The sequence below is a fragment of the Arachis stenosperma genome, chromosome 9, assembly GCF_014773155.1.
Source record: "Arachis stenosperma cultivar V10309 chromosome 9, arast.V10309.gnm1.PFL2, whole genome shotgun sequence".
Taxonomy (NCBI): Eukaryota; Viridiplantae; Streptophyta; class Magnoliopsida; order Fabales; family Fabaceae; genus Arachis; species Arachis stenosperma.
Window position 1 is genome coordinate 156,150,400 of NC_080385.1, and position 20,476 is coordinate 156,170,875.

Here is a 20,476-nt window from a genome sequence, read left to right on the forward strand (position 1 = left end):
TATCATGAGGCATGATGTTTGTTATAAAAAATGTTAAATAATCAATATTTGTATTTTTATTTTATATTTCAATCATTTTTTTACTAAAAAAATATTCATCCTTATTTTTTTTAAATGATGTTTTGGTGTTAACAAGTACAAGTATGATGCATCCTTTATCCTTGAAGCGTCACATTATGTTCCTACCATGTTGCCCTTACTGTAAGAAATTCATGTGGTTGGTTGTTTCCATGCAATTGGATGCCAGACCAGACTCCACCACTATTCTTATACTCCTTTCCAAAGCTAATAACATATTCTGCTTTCGCTTTCACAATTTTACATCACGCATGGAAAATCAACCCTTCAAGGAAAAATCTTTGGCAAGATCTACAGTAAGTAGATAGAAATTTAATAAAGATTACATGTAGCAGTTAATTGTACTTATATTATATCTGGGTAGAAAAGGACAGGTAAAAGAATTGAAGACTAAAAATATATCTAACCTAATAAATACATAAAAGGAAAGCAGAAAACGACAAAAGAACAAGTAAGCAGGTGCGGTGCAATGAGAATGAGGAAACTTAGGAGTGAGTAGTAATTAACACGACTTAAGTAACATTTAATTAAAGATTAGGTTAAGTGGGCACCGCAATAACAACACAGTGACACGGTGGAAGCTGAACCCGCCTTTTTTCCATTTTGGTATTCGTGACGTCAATCTCCACCGTTAGCACCCATCCGCATGGCATGGCATGTGATTGTGATTGCGATTGCGATCTTCTCTCTCTTTCTTCCCATAAAATCTTCCAAGTTCCGTACTTTACTCGGAATTAGCCGTGAATAAAGCGCTAAACCCGTAACAGAACACATTCTGGCGCTCATGCTTCCTCCCTCACTCTCAACCCCAAATGGTGCAGCCACTGCACTCAAGTGTGTGTGATTCTGAGTGACACTGTTTCTTACGGTGGGCCCGTAATGAAAGGAGTTTCCTTCAATGGGTTTTCCTTATTCTTGCTCTTTTTCTTCTTCACTCTCTTCATGTCTCTGAGCTCGATTTCAGCTCTGTCTCAAAGTGGCTCCGACCTGCCTCCGGTGAAGTTTATCATAGGTTCGTCTAATCGTGTGTCTCCCTCTCTTCTTTTGTTATGGTGATGGGTTAGGAGTTAGGATTAGGTGCAGATCTTGCTAAGCTGAGGATTTGGGATGAAAGATCAAAACTTTGTGCCAAGTTTTAATTCATTTGGATTGATCCCACATAACTAATTGAAGCTCAAAATGTGCAAGTTTTGTTGTTTTGATGGGATTGGATTTATCTGTTATGGTTGTGACTGGTCTGTTCCTTCTTTGTTTTCAGGAGGAGAAGAGAATTTGGGTCCATGGAAGTATGAAATGAGTCAGATGACACACATGGGTCCAGCACCAGGGCCTAATGGTGAGGATACTCTTGTCTTGGCGGCAAACAGGACCAAAAGACCCGACATTCTCAGAGGATTTCGACGATACCGAGGTGGTTGGGATATTACAGATCGCCATTATTGGGCTGTAAGTGCTATTTGTCATTCCTACTTTTCATGGTGTTCTTGAATGAGTTTATTCAGTAATCACTTGGTGCCATGTTCATTTAGCATTGAAACGGAGAGTGCTATTCTTTCACATCCTCATTGCATTCCCTGTATTGTATTTTGCATTTTTGTCCATGTTTCTTTGATGTTACTTTGCTTTCCAACGATTTTCAGCTAACCATTTTTCACCAAATATTTGCAGTCAGTTGGATTCACGGGTGCGGCTGGTTTCATTCTTGCTGTGCTATGGTTCATCTCGTTTGGATTAGCACTTGGGATTCATCTATGCTGTGGATGGGGAATTAGTATCAAAAACAGAGAATCAAATCGTTCACAAAGGATTTGTCTTATACTGCTGATATCATTCACCTTTGCAGTGGCGTAATTCTCTTTACTTTAATGCTTTTTTTGTTAACTTCTTGATAGGATGTTTTATTTCCTCACAATCCCCCATGGGGAAAATGGGTTCTTTAATCATCTTTGCTTTCCATTACTAGTTACCAGATATTCTTTGGTATTTACATGTTACATATTACAAATGTTTAGTGTAGTTTTTTGTTCTCTGAAAACTTTCACCATTATTTGCCCACAAAAGTATTTGAAGTTCTATGCAATCTATTATTTACCATTGCTTCATTGTTTGTTCATATTTACTTGGAGATGAATCCAACCTGTCCTGATTACTGACATCCTATTCTCTTTAATCTTCGCAGAACGGGATGTATCCTTCTTTCTGTTGGGCAAGATAAGTTTCATGGCGAGGCCTTGGGTACCCTACAATATGTTGTTAATCAGTCAGATTATACAGTGCAGACTCTAAGAAATGTCACCGAGTATCTCTCCCTTGCAAAAACTATCAATGTCAATCAGATCCCTCTTCCATCTGATGTCATGGATGATATTGACAAGTTGAATGTGGATCTAAATACCGCAGCAAATACACTTTCGGAGAAGACGGAAGAAAATTCTGTTAAAGTTCGAAGAGTATTCGATGCTGTGTATGAATCATAAAACCGAGGACTTGTCATTTTGAAATATAAATATTCCATCATATATGATCCTAAAATGTGGACTTTTTTTGTAGTCGTCTTGCTTTGATAGTTGTGGCAGCAGTGATGCTTCTGCTGGCAGTAATTGGATTGTGTATGTATTTTAAATCAATCTAGCTACGTTTATACTCATGCCCTAGAACTCTTGCTTATGGCTATGTTGTATTTGTTGCAGTGCTATCTATCCTCGGACATCAACATGCAATCCTCATGTGAGTTTCCTCTGTTTGTGTCTCTTGATATTACCTTGGCTTATCATGCCTCTGTCTGCCTGAAGTGTTGGTGTTTTCCACATTCTTCTATATCTGATTTCAGAATGTTATTGCAGATTTGTTATCAGTGGTTGGTTACTGGTTGCAACCACATTCATTCTTTGTGGAATGTTCATGATCATTAATAAGTAAGCCATTATAAAAAGATCCTCGTTTACCATATTCAGCAAGAGCGATCCCCTTTCTTTTCATTCATTAAACTGTAATACATTTTTTTTTTTTTATCACAGTGCAATTTCTGATACCTGTATGGCTATGGGAGAATGGGTGGAGAATCCACATACAGAATCTGCACTTAGTGATATTCTTCCATGTGTTGATCAGAGAACCACAAACAAAACACTTTTTCAAAGTAAACAAGTAGTCAACAACATTGCGAATGTTGTCAATCAGTTCATTTACAGCACCGCGAACATAAATGCAACAAAAGGTAATCTGGGTTACTACAACCAATCTGGGCCTGGAATGCCATCTTTGTGCTATCCCTTTGACCCTCAGTATCAAGAGCGGCAGTGTACAGCTCAAGAAGTTTCTTCTGCCAATGCTTCAATGGTAATTTTTTGTTTAAAAACATTACTTGACTTAATTTTTGAGATCTTCGGTCGGCTGGGTTTATGTAGCATTATTTTTGTTTCAATCCTCTGTGGCTCTGTGCACCTCTCTGCTCGAACCTAATAAATTTGGCTGTGTTTGCGTGGGAGAGGAATGCTAGTTATTTTAGCTTGAATAGTTGGATCTCTTGATTTGGATCCAGTATTTTTTGCATTATGCTATAGTGTCTATTTCTGCTGAATGAAATATAGGAATCTCACTGAACTTGCTTAAAACTTTTGCAGGTTTGGAAGAACTACGAATGTGAGGTATCTGAATCTGGAATTTGCACAACAGTTGGGAGGGTGACCCCGGCGATTTACTCGCAATTAGTTGCTGCAGTTAATGAAAGCTATGCATTAGAACATTACACTCCGCTTTTGCTTAACCTTCAGAATTGCAATTTTGTCAGGGATGCATTTGCAGGAATCACCACAAGTTACTGTCCTCCATTAACCCATTATCTCAAGATTGTGAATGCAGGACTGGGACTCATTTCAGTTGGCGTCTTGCTCTGCCTTGTTCTCTGGTTACTCTATGCCAACCGCCCCGGAAAAGGGGATGTGTTTGGGAAGCTATCCTTATCAGAAAAACTAAAGAGCAGATTTAGCAAGAACCGCAATAGTACGAATCCGTCATTGTCAAATGCTGGTAGTGAAGTATAGATTGTAAAATAGTTTTTAGTATAAATATAGGCTTATATATTATTTTACTGTGCCACATATAGCGGGAAGAAACAAAGGTGGAGCGAAGCAACATCTTTTGTTGGAGAATAGTAACCAAAGTAGTGTATACCATATACATATACATGTTGCCTTTGTAAAGAATAAGCTATTTTTTACAAGATTTTTCAGCTTTGGCCCTTCTCTCTTTTTATTTGATTGAATTACGAACCAAGTTGAAGATTTTTCTCCCTTCTTCAAAAATAGCGGTGCAGAATTAATGGAGGAAAAGGAATATTTAATACTGTTAAAATTTCCCTAGATTCAATGCTAGATTTTAGATAAAACCAAGAGCAAAAAGAATTAAGAAACTACTCGTGAATCCATGTTTCTAGAATATTCGATCAAATTAATTCGTATTTTTATCTATCTACCAGTTTTCCAACTGAATCATAAAAAACGAAATCTAGAATAAGAACATGATCACCTGTTAAAGCAATAGAAAATGAGAATGAAGTGGTTGACTTGGATATGACTGATATTCATTCTTAAAAAGTTGACTTTATAAACCAGATGGAGGTTTTGGCGTGACTAGCAAGCAAGCATGCGTGGAAAATGAAAATGAAAATGGAAATCCGAATCTACATGAATCACAGAAAGTAGAGAGAACCCTCAGAATTCACCGGGATCAAACATAATTTCGTTATCGGTGCTGTTGAATCCATCATAGTGAAAAAGAGAAGACTCCACAGCTTTGTTGTTACTCGTCTTGCTGCTGTCCTGCAAAGCCACAACGTCACTGACGCCGTGAACAACCACCTTATCGTTGAAGAACATGTCAGGGAAGAAAACCGTCACTCCGTTCAGATTCAATACGCCATTGGATCTCGTGATGTTGATCCCGAACCCTTCCACGAATGTAGGAAGCTCCGTATCACCCTTGAAATTCACCAGATCGTTCCAAAGAAGCCTGCACGGCACGGCGTGCCGGAGAAAGAATGATGGATACTCCTCGAACTCTCCGATTCGATTCATCACCATCTCGTCCGGCGGAGCCAATATCGTTACCGGGTTCTGCTCCGATAAGCCGACAAGCTGCATCGCCAGGAACGACGCCATGGCGGTGTACCCTCCGGATTTCAAGGTTTCGATGGCTGGGAAGAAGGAGTCAGAGGAATTATTCGCGGTTAGGTTCCTTGCTATGCAAGAGGCATTGGAATTAGGTTTCTGGTTGGATCCGCTGTTGTCCTGGAAATTTGGATCGAAGAAGCGATCTACGCCGTAGATGAGGAGGACGCCGTCGTCGTAGATCGGAGATCCGGTGATTCGGACGTTGTTGAGGGAGGTAATGCGGTCGGAGGGAGAGGTGGTGACGACGAGGGACTGGCCGGGGAGCATGGTGGGGATCTTGGCGCCGGCTGGGAGGAGGCGGAGGCTCTGCGGCGGTAAGGGAAGAGGAGCAAGGTGGAAGCGGAGGAGGTCGAAAGAGGGCTGACCGGACTTCTTGAAGGCGGAGTCGGTGGGGGCGAAGATGGTGACGGAAGGGGACTGCTCCAAGAGGGATTCCGCCACAACCTGGAGGGTGAGGGCCATGGAGACGAAGCTTGAGTCGGCGAGGATGTCGGCGGCATCGGAGATAGCTTCGGTTGGAAGGGCGGTGGAGAGAGAGATGACGGAGAGACTGAAGATTAGGAGGAAGGAGAGTGAGGAAGCCATTGATGGAGCTTGAGAGTCTCCGAAAATGAAGGAGATTTGGCGGGGAAAAAGTGATTGAAACGTGGCGGTCTTCTATTGGCGAAGAAAAATAAGCAGTTATGTGGTTCGTTAGTCGTTTCGTATGAAAAGACAGAAACGCCCCCGTATCAGTTATTTTGAATCTCAGGCATCCCTAGTTCACTAGTAACTAGTAAGTAATAACAACACCTACCACTTTAGTAAAAAACTGGTGGAACTGCATCTTTTAAATAGTGAAATCTAAGCTTGCCAAATGATGCATCCTAAGCAACTAAATTTAGATGGATCAAGTCGTTAGCTCTGCTCCATTTAAAAGTGTTTAGGTTTCGAATTTCGTTTTGTATATATAACAATTAATTATAGATTAATTTTTGATTTGTCAAATTTAAAAATATTATAAAAAAATAAAAAAATATACTTTTAAAAAATAAAATTATACACTGCTCATATTCTTACCATATTATTCATACATAGTTTTTTTTTGGTATTATATTATTCATAGATAGTAGATTTATGAATTGATATCTAAAATACTTAGGTACACAACACACCAACACACTCTTCACACACTTATCATATTTTTTTCCCTAATTGAGATTGGTTGAATTTGAACCTGTGACCTTTGATTTGAGAAAGAGAAAATATGCCATGTGAGCTAAGGCTCATTGGCTTTTTTTGTTTTCAACCTATATGTCTAATAGTCCCACATGAATTAGGCCCATTAGTTAACTAGTTAAAAAATATTTTTTATTTTTAATTTTAAAATTTAAAAAATAAAAATAATGAAAAGTTTTTGTTTAATGGATCTATTTTTTAATTAATTAACTCTAAATTAACTAGACCCTAATTGGTTCCCTAGTGAGATCGACAGGGAAAACATTGGTGGTAACGCATTTGATCATTATCAGCCCGTTATATATTGCCTTTGAAAAAAAAATTACCATTATATATTGCATTTGATCGTTATCAATTGCTGTTATATTTTAGCGATGGAATTGGTTTGATAGAATTAATGACGAAATTTGTGATGACAATTGGCAAACTTTTTAGTAATAACAAACGTGATGTATTTTTCATAAAATTTTTTGATAGACCCAACCCAACAATCTGTAGCAAAAATTGTCCTTTTATAGTTTTTGTGGGAACTTTATACAAATGAAAAATTCGTCAATGATCTGTTAATAAAACAGTTTTAGAAATGGTTTTATCGCATCGTTAAATTTTGATGAAAAAAAATCACATATAATAGTTATTTTTATATAAAATTAATAATTAAAAATTATAATTTAGTCAAACATATTAAAATATTTAATTATTTTTAATCATCAATTTTATATAAAAATAATTATACATAAGTTTTCTCTTATAATTTTTTGTTGGTAACCCTAAATAAGGGTTTAGTACAAGTGAGTCTACATAAACAGTTAAACACAGACCAGCACCCTTTGCTATTCCTTTGAGTCTCCCCTTCTCCTGACCCTCTTCTCCATCGTACTCCTCTAGTTCTTTTCTTCATTCACCTCTGCTTTGTGAGAATGCATGTTCTGTCAATAATGATATAAAGAATCTAAAAATATAAATAATCGATTTTTTTTCCCTTCGAATAGTGACCTTTTGTTATTGTGTATGATGTATGTGTTCCTCCTATATATTAATTTTTTTTAAATAAGGATAATAAAAAAAACTAATTATCATGTATTGATAGATCATTCAATCGTATTTTATCATAGTAAAACTAATTAATTTTCAAACTCACTACATTAAAAAATCATATAAAGTATAAACACATAATTAGATAACCGTTATTCATACATTGGCCCATGATAAATTAAAGCCATGGCCCAAAAAAATTTTGACTATTCCCGGAAGGCCTAATAACAACTATCCAGACTCAATAAGGTCCAACTAAATAACTACATTGGTTAATTTATTTAAGTTTTGCTATGGTCAGATTAGCTCACTAATCTACTTAAACAAGTTTTGGAAATTTGAATTTCGGTGCACATAGCAATACATTGACTAATAAAAAATTCTTAAATAGAACTCAGTACTACTCTTTAGCCTGCCGGACTGAAAAATAGCGTAAAATACACCGAATTAAAAATAACATAAAAAAAATCCAAATTGCTTGAGACACAGATCTTGATACTCGGCATATTAAGAGACATATGGTTTAACCATTTGAGCTAAGCTTTAAACATAAAAATTCTTTACATATACCCACTATCATTCGAAACTGATGTAAAGTCACTTAATAGTAGTTTCCCTCCATTTTTAACCTATTTTTCAAGATTCAAATCACCAATAATCTATTTTAAGTTCACCTAAGAATAACGGTAAAAAAATTTCAGACTGTAAACGCATTAAAATACATAATCCAAAAGTTTGGAACTATAAACATTAAATTTATAAATAAGATCCACCAAAAGAAAGATACAGAACTAAGGAAATTTTTTTTATTATTATTACTTGAAATAAAGTATAATCCCAGCAGTTAACAAACTTATCAACTACTCTAACATGACGACATGCACGTATAGCTTTTGGTACATTGACCTTGTCATTTTGATTCAGGAATCAAGGGTTTCTAATTTTGTCAAAATTAGGCTCATCATGCACCATCTCTGATATTATTCTATTGTGCGCTTCCGGTGGTTCACCTACACACTAATAATTCGAATGTGATTTATTTCTTGAACCCATACAATTTGTTTGTTCATCCATAATTAGAATGGAGTAGGAACCAGGACTAGTTTATTTATTAATATGTACGTTGACAATGTTACGCATGCATGCATAGAAAGTCAATATCATTAGACTTTGCTCAACCAAACCACAGTCCAAATAAATCTCATAACAAATTGTGGGGTCAATCTATGATAATAATTGTGATATTGAAATTTAACTATTTAAGAGTCAATGACTCAATGTCACTTCAAATTTTCTTTAAAAAACTATTTTACTTAATTTGGATATTGTGGCATGCAAATTGCTGCACCATGTTGTTCCTAATGGTTAACAAATAAACGATGCCTTCATGTATATCTCATACTTATCTTATGTCGCAACCAATTCAAAATGGAAATATATCATGAAAATGAAAATAATTAAACAGAAATTGTATACCAAGCCAGGGGGAATAAACACGTGAACTTGACTGGGTCTTAATATAGTTCCGAAATTCAGGTATGTATTGCATGAGGCCAAATTTGAAATTTGGTCCAAAATAAATAAATAATATATCTTTTTACGTCATCTATTTAATTATTCTCTTGCTATAATTTCAAGATACGTACTATATATGAAGGTTGGTTCTTGGTTGGACCAATTAGAATTAATTTGTAGTATATCGGTCTTTCAAATTTTGTGAGTGTTTGTGGATTATGACCAAAATTTAATTCATTACTTACTTAAAAATCGATAACACAACAGCGTGACGTTTTGATTTGGTCTAAATAAAGATGAATACTCAAAGTCTTTGATTGGGTGCATGCACAGCATGCCTCACGTGCACGATTAAATGCCTTCTAATAGTTCTTTCAACAAAACTTTTACTTCATTCTCCAACTCCAAGTCCTCAAGATTAAACCAGAAGCCATCTTTCTTTTTTTCCCCCTTCATGGTGCTTAAGATGGAATATATTGTTATGCTTTATTAATTGTATTAAATCACTTTTTTATCTTAGTACATGATAACAATAAAAAAAGTTCATGCTTCACAAATATAGTCTAATAGAATACATAAATTTAGTTATAATTTTAGTTTTTATTATCTTATTTTTATCTTATCTTTATTTATTCGTATCTTATTTTTGTTTGCTTTTATATTTTATAAGCCAATGTTATATATATTTAATTTTATTATCATAATTTATAATTCGATCAATCAACAATCAATCAACAAATACAAAGTACAATATTTTTTTTTATTCTTTCACACTTTTATCAAATTGAATATATTGTTTTATGATTTTTTAATCAAATTGCACTTTTGGCTTTTTTATTTTTGTTGAAAAAAGTCATGCTTTTCTATACAATTTTTCTTATTACCACTACATAACTATACATTTACTAATTATTATACTAATAATAATTCAACAGCAAAACTTTACATAAAAATAATCACAAAAACTTTATGAATGATTCTAGGTGTAATATAAAAAATTTCAAATAGCTAACTAAAACATTAAACTTTTCATATTTTATCAATTACTTCTATATACACATATATACACATAAATAATGACTTTAATTTATATATACATCACACAAAATTTATACACTTATATTGATAGAAAACATGCATACATCACCCCTCATATTCTACCATCTTTCTATTAATTAATGTTAGCTACATATATATTAGCCAAAAAATTATTTGCCACTTAAAAAAATTCTATTAAAATTATCTTTTAAATGAAATATCATTTTGTTAAATGATGTTAGTATGAATCATACAAAACTAAAAATAATTACTTTTTACATACAATTGTCTTTGTATAAAAATGATAATAAAAAATTATTAGATGATAATTTAATTAAATTTGTTAAATTATTTAACGATTTTTTTATTATTTTCAATGTATCAAAATTAAATTATTATTATTATTATTATTATTATTATATAGTTGGGACACGTGGATGGGCAGAGCATGGCGATGGTAGTTAGACAAACCATGAAACGAAATGAAAACAAGTCTCCAATCGTGGCGGTCATGGCCACACACCATGCACTTTTTTACAGACTCTTTCTCCTTCTCCTTCTCCACTTTTTCTTCCTTTCTGTTTCAATCATTTTCTATATAGAAAAAAAACATACTCTCAGCAAAAATCGCATCTCTCCTTTTGGATTTTGATTTCGACATTAACCACACTCAATCTCTTGCTTCCTTCCCAAACTTCAGATTCCTCTCAGCTTCAAAGCTCCTTTCCTTTTTCTCTCATCAATTCTGCGCTCAAAAGCTTAACCCTTTCTTAGCTTCCACAAAAATGCGATCCCCTTCTTTTAAGATTCCCCCATTTTGTTCTCCTTCTCTCTTTTAACTCTTTCTGTGAGTAAAGTTTTTCACTTTTTGTTCCTTTCTTCCATTTTTCCCAGCTGGGTCGGTCCGTTGATCTTCCCCTTTTCCCCTCTTAAATTTTCTCGAGTATCTTCTCTTTTTTTTTCTTTTCGTTTTTTCATGTTTTCAATGTTTATTCACTGTTTGAACTTATTGGGCTGTATCCCTTTTTCTTAATTTATCAATTAATGCTGTGCTGAAAACTAAAATTTCTCATCTTTTTCCAGATCAGTTTCTCAAATTAAACCAGTTTCCTTGATGGTTGCATCAGTTTGTGACTTTATTTTTTTTGTCTTGAAATAAAATGTGATGGATTGGGTGCTGTTGCTTCAAAGTTTGGAACTTTCTTTTTATGAATTGACACCTCTTTCTGCCGTTTTTTCTCTACACGCTTTACTGTGGGGTCCAGCTTGTGTTATGGAACCTGGCTAGCAATTTCTGAATGAAGATTAGATTCCATCAATTTTTATAAGCATCCAGAAAAGAAAATTAACTTTTTCTCCCAATATGCTTCTAGATGTTATTACTGACATGTGTCGTTTTTCTTTTTTTCTTTCCTTGCATGTGTGTCCTTAATTTCCAGAAGTTGTGAAAGAGAACAAGAGGATTTAAACTGCATTGGAGCATAAGGTGCTCAACTATGGGGGATCACTTTGTGTTACTGGTTGATCGGTTGCTTACTGAATCCACATTGGAAGCTGCTCTTGAAAGCCAAAATCGTTGGATGCAAGCTGCATCCTCAGCCGTGAATGATGCACAGGTTGATCTCTCTTTGATGAAGACGGGTCTAGGTGATATAAAATCTCCCAGGAAACTTGTAGAATGCAGGATATGTCATGATGAAGATGAAGATTCTAATATGGAGTCACCCTGCTTCTGTTGTGGTAGTTTGAAGGTTAGCTTTTTACTAGTGTGTATGTTCCACTCATGTTTTGATATGTGAATTTGAACATCTGTATTGTTGTTCCTATAATTTGAATCCATGGAGTTTGAGCTTTAAAATTTAATGGCAAATCAATCTGAATGTGAGAGACACACACAATTGCTGGGAGAGTTAAGGACAACTTTTATTGTGAAATGTCAATGATAAGGGTTTTGGAACATTTTGGAAAATGTTCAGTGAACAAGGTGTTTGGAAAGAGTGTGTCTAGTAAGGTACATGTGTCTTTTTCTCTGTTTTCTCCCTGATAGCATTGGCTTAAGAGATTTAGATCAACTAGAAAGATCTTCCTTTCATGATTTAATATCCCCATTTAGCATAAATTTTGAAGATATGAATTACCTACACATTACACTAGCCAACTATTAGTCTGGCATCTTATCATTAGTTTGACCCTAGGAATCTCTTTCAACATTGGTAAGGATTTTGGAAATACCCATACCAACCAAGCTTGTATTTCTTTCTAACATGTGTTGTGTTGGTCAAGGCTGGCGCAGTTGCTGCAATCTAGTCTGTGGTCACATATAAGATGATTTGTGGAACATGAAGCTCTTACCTGCATGCGTTGCATAGTGTGCAGGGCTAAAACATCAGAATACATGCAATTAATTTTAGACTCCCAGTGTTTGACATGTGTTGTTGGCCGAATGATATATTTGGCACTTGCTACCAAGTACCAACTTACGTTATTTAACGAACTCTGCTGATATTTAGCCTGATCGTTAGGGGTGATTGCTGGATATCTTGCCTTGATTTTATTTATTTATTTGCCTCAGTTTGATGCCTTAAGCTACATTGATATTACTTTTGCAGTATGCCCACCGGAGATGCATACAACGATGGTGTAATGAGAAGGGTGACACCACCTGTGAGATATGTCATCAGGTAGTTTAAAATCGCCCTTGTTCCTTGTTCCTTCTCTTTTTCTTCTACATTCTTATCATTTTCGATAATTGATGTGAGGAAATGGTACTACCTAGATTATTTGGGTTTCGGGAGTCATTGTATTAGTGAGTTGTGATATCATCTTTTGATTGTGATCTTTCCTTATTTTGTAAATGTTAGCAATTCAAGCCTGGTTATACAGCTCCTCCTCCACTGTTTCAATTTGGACGTATTCCAATGAGTTTCAGGTAACCTTCGATACAATATTTGTCTCCTCACCATTAATTAAGCTTTAAACCTGGTTCCGTCCTTTCCATCTAATATCCTTTCATGCTGTTTGTTTCAGGGGAAATTGGGAGATTTCAAGAAGAGACTTAAATAGTACTCACTTGGTCAGCATGGTTTCTACCGATCAGAATCTTACCAATTCCAACTATGACCAGTATTCAGCTTCCCCTACTGGAAGTTTGATATGCTGCTGTTCGGTCGCTGTCATTGTATAATCTAATCTCTCTTCCTCTCTCACTCTAGTAGCTTTTACACCTACTGTTACTCTATATAACATGTCACATTCTTTGTTGCATTTCATGTATAGTTCATGGTTCTACTAATTTTAAGACACACTCTTCCCCTCCTAATCAGTGAGAATAAGGATTATTCTTTCCCCCTCTTTATGGTACGTATGGATAACTCGAATATAATTTGGTTAGCCACATTGATCATACTCTTACTTACTAAGGTTTATTCAATTTAATGGAATATTGACAGCTGCTATTGTTTCGGATTGCTGGAATCGTCCTGCCAATATACTTCATGGTCAGAGCAGTGACATTGATCCAGAGACATCGGCGACAACATCGAGTAAGTTTCTACGCAGGCTTGTCTCTTTCCCATGATTAACTATAATATTGCAGGAAATGTCTCATTACTGTAGTGATAATTTATGTCTTTTGCTTGGCCTTGTGTTGCTTATTAGGATCATCCCAATGGCTTGGTCACACTATCTGATGATGAAAATGAGCACACGGTTTTGCAGCCTCAGCCTCATGTTATACGTGTACTGTGAAAATGCTTTAGCCGTTTGAAGAAAATGTTGCATGAAATGTTGGATGGAGAGAAGTTCTTTGAGTTTTCTGAGAAATACATTGAAATTCTAAGGCTCAAAAGTGTTCATATCTATTGGGAAGACTTGGCAAAAGCAAGTTTTACATATGCACAAGTTTCTGCTTATATATATATATCGAGATTCTTAATATCGCAACAATATCTTTCAGTGTATAGATAGATAGAAAATTTATGTAGAGAAATTTGCTTGAGTAGATAACAATATCAAAGATGGATTTCTTGTACATATCGCAATGAAAACAGGCTTATTTTCAGATTTTTTACGTTAATTGTGTCATTTTTGACGAAAAGTTTAGTTATTTACATCTGATCTGTCATAAATTCACTTTAGAATTTAGTACGTGCAAGCATTTTTTATTTTTAAAGGTAATGTAATTTTATGCTTGGTGAGTTGGTTCTTACAATTTCCAAATACTACAAATTAATAAGTATCTTTATTATTTGTTATTTACCCATAATCTGAACCCTTAATTCAGCAAGAAAAGAATAAATACAAGATTTAAAGGGAATTGTTATTTTTCATATTACTCGAAAAACGTATACACAGAGAACAGGAATGACATGATTGTCACGTAAAAGGAGAAATACACGGCAAGTATATGGTTACAACAAAGCTTGGGAAATTTCCATTACCCGGATTTTCATATTAAAACACTAAGTTTCTCTTAAAAAACCAGTTAGTTTCTCTTAAAAGTAATACGGCCTACCCTTATCCATGAGATCCTGTGATTTCATTCAAATGTTTGCTAAAAAGTGAATTATATATGATGCAATTCTGGCTTATAGTTTATATAGTTACTTTGATAGTACAAAATAACTCAATTACACAGCAAAAATGTTACAAGTCATTTGCTACTTTCTCCCAACTTCCACACATTAGACAACATGTGAGCTCAACCCAAAAAGAAAGTGAAAGAAGGTAGCATAGATCAATAATGATCTAAAAAAGCAAGAATTGTATTCTGTACATCAATCAAGCAAGTATGGATTCAAAATGGACACTTTGTCAAGGCTCTCAGAAGGAGCTGATATGCACCCAATCTCTTCTGTGTACATGTCTTCTATACCTATTTCCATGTTCTCCTTGGCCTGAAATATTAAGCAAATCAAACAACACATCAAATAACTGAGAATCTCAACGCCCCATCAATTTAGAAATTTTTCTCTCCTTATACTGCCGTTTAATGTCTTCTGGCTATACAGTTATTATTCCTAGTTAATCTTAAAGAGGTTTATTACCCTCCTAATTATCATATTGTCTTTAAAGAGTATAGGCGGTGGAAATACTTCCGACTCTTTTGCCGTGAACGCCAGTAGCAAGCAAGTGCGCCAAAAGCACAGCTGGCAAAAGCTATTGCCAATGCAGCTCCCAGAGGCACCACGATTGCATTATTTGCGACGATCAGATCTTCAACGGCTACCTCAGCCTCATCATTTCCAACAATGCTCTTGTCCTTGTATAGAGCAGTAAGTGTGTTTCTGTAATAATTAGTCAAAAACCTGAAGACCTCATCCTGGTTCCATTCGATTTTATTATTCTTCTGGTCAATGCCTAGATAACAGGAAGGACAGAGTTGCTTTGGAGGCCAAATTGTCTTTGGGAATTTCGGGTCACCAGTGCCAAGAGAAGCTTCTTCTTTCATCAACCTTTCGTTGACCTTATTATGGGTGCTCCACAACCAGAGAGCATAGTCGCGGGCTTTGTTGAAAGGACTAGAAACACTGAAGATTGAAACAAACATTAGAAGCAGGAAAAATAAAAAAATGCGCTTGAATGATATTAACATTAGCATTCATAAACTCATTTACCTTGAACACATCCTGTAAAAATGTTGTCGGCATTCCTCGCATATAAAGAAGTCATGAACAAAATCACATGTTGCACTAAATGTAAACTGACTTTCTCCATCCTCTATCCTTACAGAGAGTGAATGCAGAAGAACCCATAAACCGCAACTGTAAAAAAGCCCAAAGAGAGCAGTCAATGCAGAATCCAATGTCACTTAGATGGTTAAGGTCCACCCTTGGTATATACACATATTTGCATGATAATAAGAACAAGGGGAAGCAATACCTAAAACCTCTGGTCTCATTCTTACTGCCACGGCAGAACATCTACAAAAGAAAAGTCAAAAATAAATAAGTAAGCAACAACCTTTTCATGCTAAAAACTTCAATAGTCCACATATGAATAAAAAGTTAACATTTATAACGAAATAATCATACTCAATACAATAACATTTACTGTACTGCAACGAGCTACCTTTTCACCACAGGTTGGAAATAGCAACAATGGTATTGAGCTGCATCGTCAAATCTAACAGCACAATAATATCGAAGAATACACCAACTTTGCAAAGAATATGATTTTTTTTTTCTTTTTCTTTTTTTTTTCTAAAAAAAATTGTAGGGATTATTGCTCAACTAGAGTTTTTCAATTTTTTGTTCTCACTACAATCAATCAATTCAGATTGACTTCAAATGAGAACTTCACCGTAGAATCTAGCAGAAGGTGAAAGCTTTCCACAACAAGCAGCACGCACATCAATTTCATACACCTCATACAATACCAAGCATAAATGTATGACGGAAATGCTTAAAAGTTCAAATACAAGTATTGAGATCCTACCCAGTATCCACGAGGCACATCTTTTCCACATATCTTTATGTTCTTAACGGAACCCTTATCATCATCCAGCCTATTAGGTGTTTCAAAATCTGCTGGGTACAAGTCATCAAAGCTCACAAGTAATTCTGAAGTACCCTTCCGGCATCTAAACACACAAAATCCAGAAGCCAAAACAAAAAGGTGAGACTAAACACTGGATTGACAGAGAACAAAGAAGCAGTGCAAGGTTCATCTTACCTCCTAGAAGGATGATGTGCTGTCAGAAGCTGAAGAAATTTTATTAATGAAGCCCGAGTTCCTGGTTTTATCATCTGGCAAACAGAGAGAATTGATTTAATCCTAATAATGAATGGGCACAAAACAAAAGATCAATTAACAAAGAATTTATGGACCAATCACAAACCATTGATAATCTACCTTGTGCTCTAGAATGATGTCAAATGCTGTAGAAGTTGCCTCTTCCACATCATAGATAGCTCTTGCAACCTTTCCAAGTTATCCATATTATCTATGTCAATATTTTCAAATATAAAAGCAAATCTCAATATGCGGTAAATGTAAAGAAAAAGACCTGTTCAGAGTCTGATATATTGGATGGAAGATGCTCATTTTCAAACTTCTGATCATCCAGGCCGTATGTACTGTAAAATATAAAGAATGATATTTACGAAAAATAAAATAATGTCAAGCTAAGGTTGAATCGGATTAAAGCAAAATACACCATGAAAACAACTTAAATGTTTCCTTATACTTCTAAACTCTTGCATTCAGCATTTCGATTTTCTAACATTGCTTGGTTTGTTGTACATTACTAGTTCACATGATTTATGTTCTGAATTCCAACACAACATCTAGCTTAAACAGAATGTTTGCCCCCCATATCATACCAGCATAAACAGAAAAAATGTAAAATTATTAATATTAGTATATACCTGCCTAGTTGTTTGTTGATCCAATTAAGCAACCGATCAGCAGTGCGTCCATCATCAATCACACGTATACTGCTTTTCTCTTGTTTAGGTTCCCAACCACCACCAACAAACTTAGTAGGAGGCCCCCAAAAAAGCATGGGATAATGACCAACAGAAAACTTATCACATAGTTTAGTATTTATCTGTGCTGCCAAAAACGTGAGGAGTGAGAAACCGATCATCAAGTCATGTTTTGTAATAACTATTAAATCACATCCTGTGAAGAAAATAATAGAAGCAGGCAGCATGTACCTTTAATGCACAATCTACCCGTGTCATTAGTATTATTCCTGGATGCACTGCATCAGGGCCATTAAATAACCTTGCGACCTTTTCATAGTAAGGCTACATTTGAAGTATAGTGAGATAATAATGGTGAGCTGAAATGTTGATTGGAAAAGATCTCAATAATTTTTAACATTTTTAGCAGATAATACCTTATAATTCCTGCAAGCAGGGCACCTGATAGAAAAGAAAGAGATACAGGTAAGTATTTTGTGTTTATAGATTGCAGGGAAAAAATATGTAAACCGTTTAAATAAAAGAATGCAATGCAAAAGTTTACAGAAAATATGTTTTTTACTCTCCCTTTTATGTTCTGTTCATGTATTGGCATATTAACTGGCAATATGGGAAGCCAGACTAAATTATATGCTTGTCAAGAATACAAAAGGGATATATACATATTCTATGTTAGATTCAACTTTTGCACAAAAGCTTTCAGAGAGCAGCTTGCAATAACACAATTTTCCCAAATTTAATCAAATTCAAAAAAGTCCATTTCCTCCTTTTTTTTTTTTTTCTCCCTTCTTCTTCTGTTCTTTTCTCTGTTATTACAGCAACAATTATCTTGTAATATTATGAATTAAGAAGTATGATCTCCCTCACTATTTATTACTGTATTACCCTAATTCCAGTTTCCAGGTAACTATGAAAAAAATGCCACCACCTAATTACAAATAGAATCAATAAAAGTCCACAATTTTCGATACTATCACTAACTAGAGAATTCATCAACCAAACAAATAAGAAACAATAAACACGAAAACTTGATAGAAATGATCAATGACTAACCAATGGGCAAAGAACTCAACAATAGCGTAAGTAGCAGGGGTATCCTTCAGAACAGCATCGAAATTGGTAACATTCAGCTCAACAGCGTAATCAGCATGATCACCACCATTGTCGTTGACCTCTCGAAGGATCACACGCCGTGAAGAAAACGAGGTTGCGGCGGAGCACACAGAAAGCAAGCACAGGAATAGACCCAGATACGAATACATCCCAGACATAAGAGAGACAAAAAAAGGTAGATCACAACGTATGGATTGCGCGAGGACTAGGGTTTTGAGGATTATTAACAAAAAATGGAGAAAGGAGAAAGGAGAGGTTTTTGAAGGTGGGGTGGAGAAGATGAATGGATCTGCTAGTGTTTTTCAGTTCTCTCTCTGGAACAGTCTTTTATTTTTATTTTTGAAAAAAAAAATAGTTTTATGGGGTTATGTTAATGGTGGTGGTGACTATGTTGATGATGAAGATGGTGAAGGTGTTGTTGGGAAGGGAAAGACGAAGCAGAAAAGGGTACAAATTACGTTTTGCTTTGCTTTTGAAGATGGCGGAACCACGAAACGGGACCCCCTCTCTCTCTCTCTCTCTTCAAATGTTATTTTTCTGAGATTAAAAGTTAAATTAATTTTAATAAACAAATTAATGAAAAAGACACCAAAAGCAAAAAAAAATGAAAAAAATAAATTGAACAGGTATAAACGATAGGACAGTGTAAAGAATTGGAAAATTTTAAAATATACTATACTGATGTTTCAATAATTTCTAACGGTTAATTTCAATAATAAAAAATATATAATATATAATTAAAATTAATAATTAAAAATTATAAAAATATTAATTTATCGGTATATCTAAAAAAATTGTTAAAGTTTAAATTATTATTATAGTGTTTATTTTTTGATTTAAATTTTTTAAATTTTAAATTTTATTTTAAAAAATAAAATATAATTTTTTATTATTATTTTATAGATAAAAACAAAAAATTATATTTTATTTTTTAAAATAAAAATTTAAAATTTAGAAGAACCAAATTCTTAATTTTTTATTCGGAGTAATTAGTTGAAGAAAGATATTTGGCTCTTCTTGAGAATGAGAAGTTATATATGGTTGAAGAAAGGGAAATAAAATGAAAGATTAATAAAAAATAAAATAACATATATTAGTTGTTGTTTAAAAGATTTATGTGATTTTTATTTTTAATAGTATTTTATTGAATTTTATAAATATCTTTAACATAATTTGGCCTTTTTCATTAATTAATTCTCTTTAATAGTCCTTATCCTTATCTTTTCTACATCAAATGGTCAACAGAGAAATTAATGACACAATAATATAAATTAAATGTATTATTATTATTATTATTATTATTATTATTATTATAAAAATATAAATAAACAATAAAAATATTAAATAATATAAATAATAAATATATTAAATGTTTAATTTATTAGATGTATAATTGGTTATTTTAATATTAAAATTTAAAAAATAAATTAAGAGTATAGTATATTTTTATTTTATTGAGTTAATTTTAAAATTAATTGTTCATAATATTTATAAAAATTATTGTTTACTTAACAAAATTTTATTATTATTATTATTATTATTATTATTATTATTATTATTAGGCTAACTTTTTTTTGTTATGAAGGAGGAACAGGTGTTGTGCCGGGTTATGGAATGAGGGGATGCTACACCGAAATGTAGAACAACTTTTGGCTCAGATTTGGTAGGAAGAAATCGGACCTTCCAAATTTTTTGTTTTGAAAATTTTGTAAGCAAATCGGAAAATCTGTTTTACTTTGTAGTATACGAGATTCATATAGAAGAAATCGTACCGTGCGATATGGCCTCGCCAAAATGGATGGTCCGTTTTCTTTGTTTTTTTTTATTATTATTTGGTTATACTAGTCCTTGAGTCCGATTTGTAATTAAGAGGAATGTTTT

The 20,476-nt window shown here is 34.1% G+C and overlaps 4 protein-coding genes across 6 annotated transcripts; 2 read left to right on the top strand and 2 right to left on the bottom strand.

Moving 5' to 3' along the window:
* Positions 1 to 178: 178 nt before the first annotated feature.
* Positions 179 to 6,033, bottom strand: LOC130951025 (putative fasciclin-like arabinogalactan protein 20). Its single transcript, XM_057879639.1, has 2 exons — positions 4,606 to 6,033; positions 179 to 369 (listed from the first exon to the last, which is right to left on the bottom strand). The coding sequence occupies exon 1, from the start codon at positions 5,832 to 5,834 to the stop codon at positions 4,791 to 4,793; it is 1,044 nt and encodes a 347-aa protein (XP_057735622.1). The 5' UTR covers positions 5,835 to 6,033; the 3' UTR covers positions 179 to 369; positions 4,606 to 4,790.
* Positions 715 to 4,337, top strand: LOC130951024 (uncharacterized). Its single transcript, XM_057879638.1, has 9 exons — positions 715 to 1,090; positions 1,337 to 1,524; positions 1,747 to 1,925; positions 2,258 to 2,542; positions 2,629 to 2,687; positions 2,769 to 2,805; positions 2,922 to 2,993; positions 3,096 to 3,417; positions 3,702 to 4,337. The coding sequence occupies exons 1-9, from the start codon at positions 958 to 960 to the stop codon at positions 4,119 to 4,121; spliced, it is 1,695 nt and encodes a 564-aa protein (XP_057735621.1). The 5' UTR covers positions 715 to 957; the 3' UTR covers positions 4,122 to 4,337.
* Positions 6,034 to 10,526: 4,493 nt separating the features above from the next.
* LOC130948021 (uncharacterized) lies at positions 10,527 to 14,130 on the top strand. The gene is made up of 8 exons (XM_057876733.1): positions 10,527 to 10,902; positions 11,495 to 11,806; positions 12,665 to 12,736; positions 12,917 to 12,984; positions 13,083 to 13,233; positions 13,332 to 13,412; positions 13,505 to 13,597; positions 13,713 to 14,130. The coding sequence occupies exons 2-8, from the start codon at positions 11,552 to 11,554 to the stop codon at positions 13,800 to 13,802; spliced, it is 810 nt and encodes a 269-aa protein (XP_057732716.1). The 5' UTR covers positions 10,527 to 10,902; positions 11,495 to 11,551; the 3' UTR covers positions 13,803 to 14,130.
* A 305-nt stretch (positions 14,131 to 14,435) lies between these two features.
* LOC130950781 (sulfhydryl oxidase 2) lies at positions 14,436 to 19,086 on the bottom strand. 3 transcript variants are annotated; one of them, XM_057879367.1, is made up of 12 exons: positions 18,536 to 19,085; positions 17,899 to 17,923; positions 17,714 to 17,806; positions 17,423 to 17,604; positions 17,062 to 17,131; positions 16,908 to 16,976; positions 16,728 to 16,801; positions 16,491 to 16,635; positions 15,936 to 15,976; positions 15,671 to 15,817; positions 15,101 to 15,583; positions 14,438 to 14,950 (listed from the first exon to the last, which is right to left on the bottom strand). In XM_057879367.1, the coding sequence occupies exons 1-11, from the start codon at positions 18,751 to 18,753 to the stop codon at positions 15,112 to 15,114; spliced, it is 1,536 nt and encodes a 511-aa protein (XP_057735350.1). In that variant the 5' UTR covers positions 18,754 to 19,085; the 3' UTR covers positions 14,438 to 14,950; positions 15,101 to 15,111. The 3 variants fall into 3 exon arrangements, with proteins under 3 accessions (XP_057735349.1, XP_057735350.1, XP_057735351.1); XM_057879368.1 differs by having other exon boundaries at positions 14,442 to 14,950; positions 15,149 to 15,583; positions 18,536 to 19,084; XM_057879366.1 differs by having other exon boundaries at positions 14,436 to 15,583; positions 18,536 to 19,086.
* Between the last annotated feature and the right edge of the window lie 1,390 nt (positions 19,087 to 20,476).

Bases quoted from the DNA above. Each gene is read 5' to 3' on its own strand.
- LOC130951024 (XM_057879638.1), top strand. From the start codon at position 958: ATGAAAGGAGTTTCCTTCAATGGGTTTTCCTTATTCTTGCTCTTTTTC. The intron at 2,543-2,628 runs GTATGAATCATA...CTTTTTTTGTAG, and splicing joins CGAAGAGTATTCGATGCTGT to TCGTCTTGCTTTGATAGTTG. The intron at 2,806-2,921 runs GTGAGTTTCCTC...ATGTTATTGCAG, and splicing joins CATCAACATGCAATCCTCAT to ATTTGTTATCAGTGGTTGGT.
- LOC130951025 (XM_057879639.1), bottom strand. From the start codon at position 5,834: ATGGCTTCCTCACTCTCCTTCCTCCTAATCTTCAGTCTCTCCGTCATC.
- LOC130948021 (XM_057876733.1), top strand. From the start codon at position 11,552: ATGGGGGATCACTTTGTGTTACTGGTTGATCGGTTGCTTACTGAATCC. The intron at 12,737-12,916 runs GTAGTTTAAAAT...TGTAAATGTTAG, and splicing joins CCTGTGAGATATGTCATCAG to CAATTCAAGCCTGGTTATAC. The intron at 13,598-13,712 runs GTAAGTTTCTAC...GTTGCTTATTAG, and splicing joins GACATCGGCGACAACATCGA to GATCATCCCAATGGCTTGGT.
- LOC130950781 (XM_057879366.1), bottom strand. From the start codon at position 18,753: ATGTCTGGGATGTATTCGTATCTGGGTCTATTCCTGTGCTTGCTTTCT. The intron at 17,807-17,898 runs GTATTATCTGCT...CTTCAAATGTAG, and splicing joins CTGCTTGCAGGAATTATAAG to CCTTACTATGAAAAGGTCGC. The intron at 15,977-16,490 runs GTAGGATCTCAA...TTTCTTTTGTAG, and splicing joins ATGTGCCTCGTGGATACTGG to ATGTTCTGCCGTGGCAGTAA.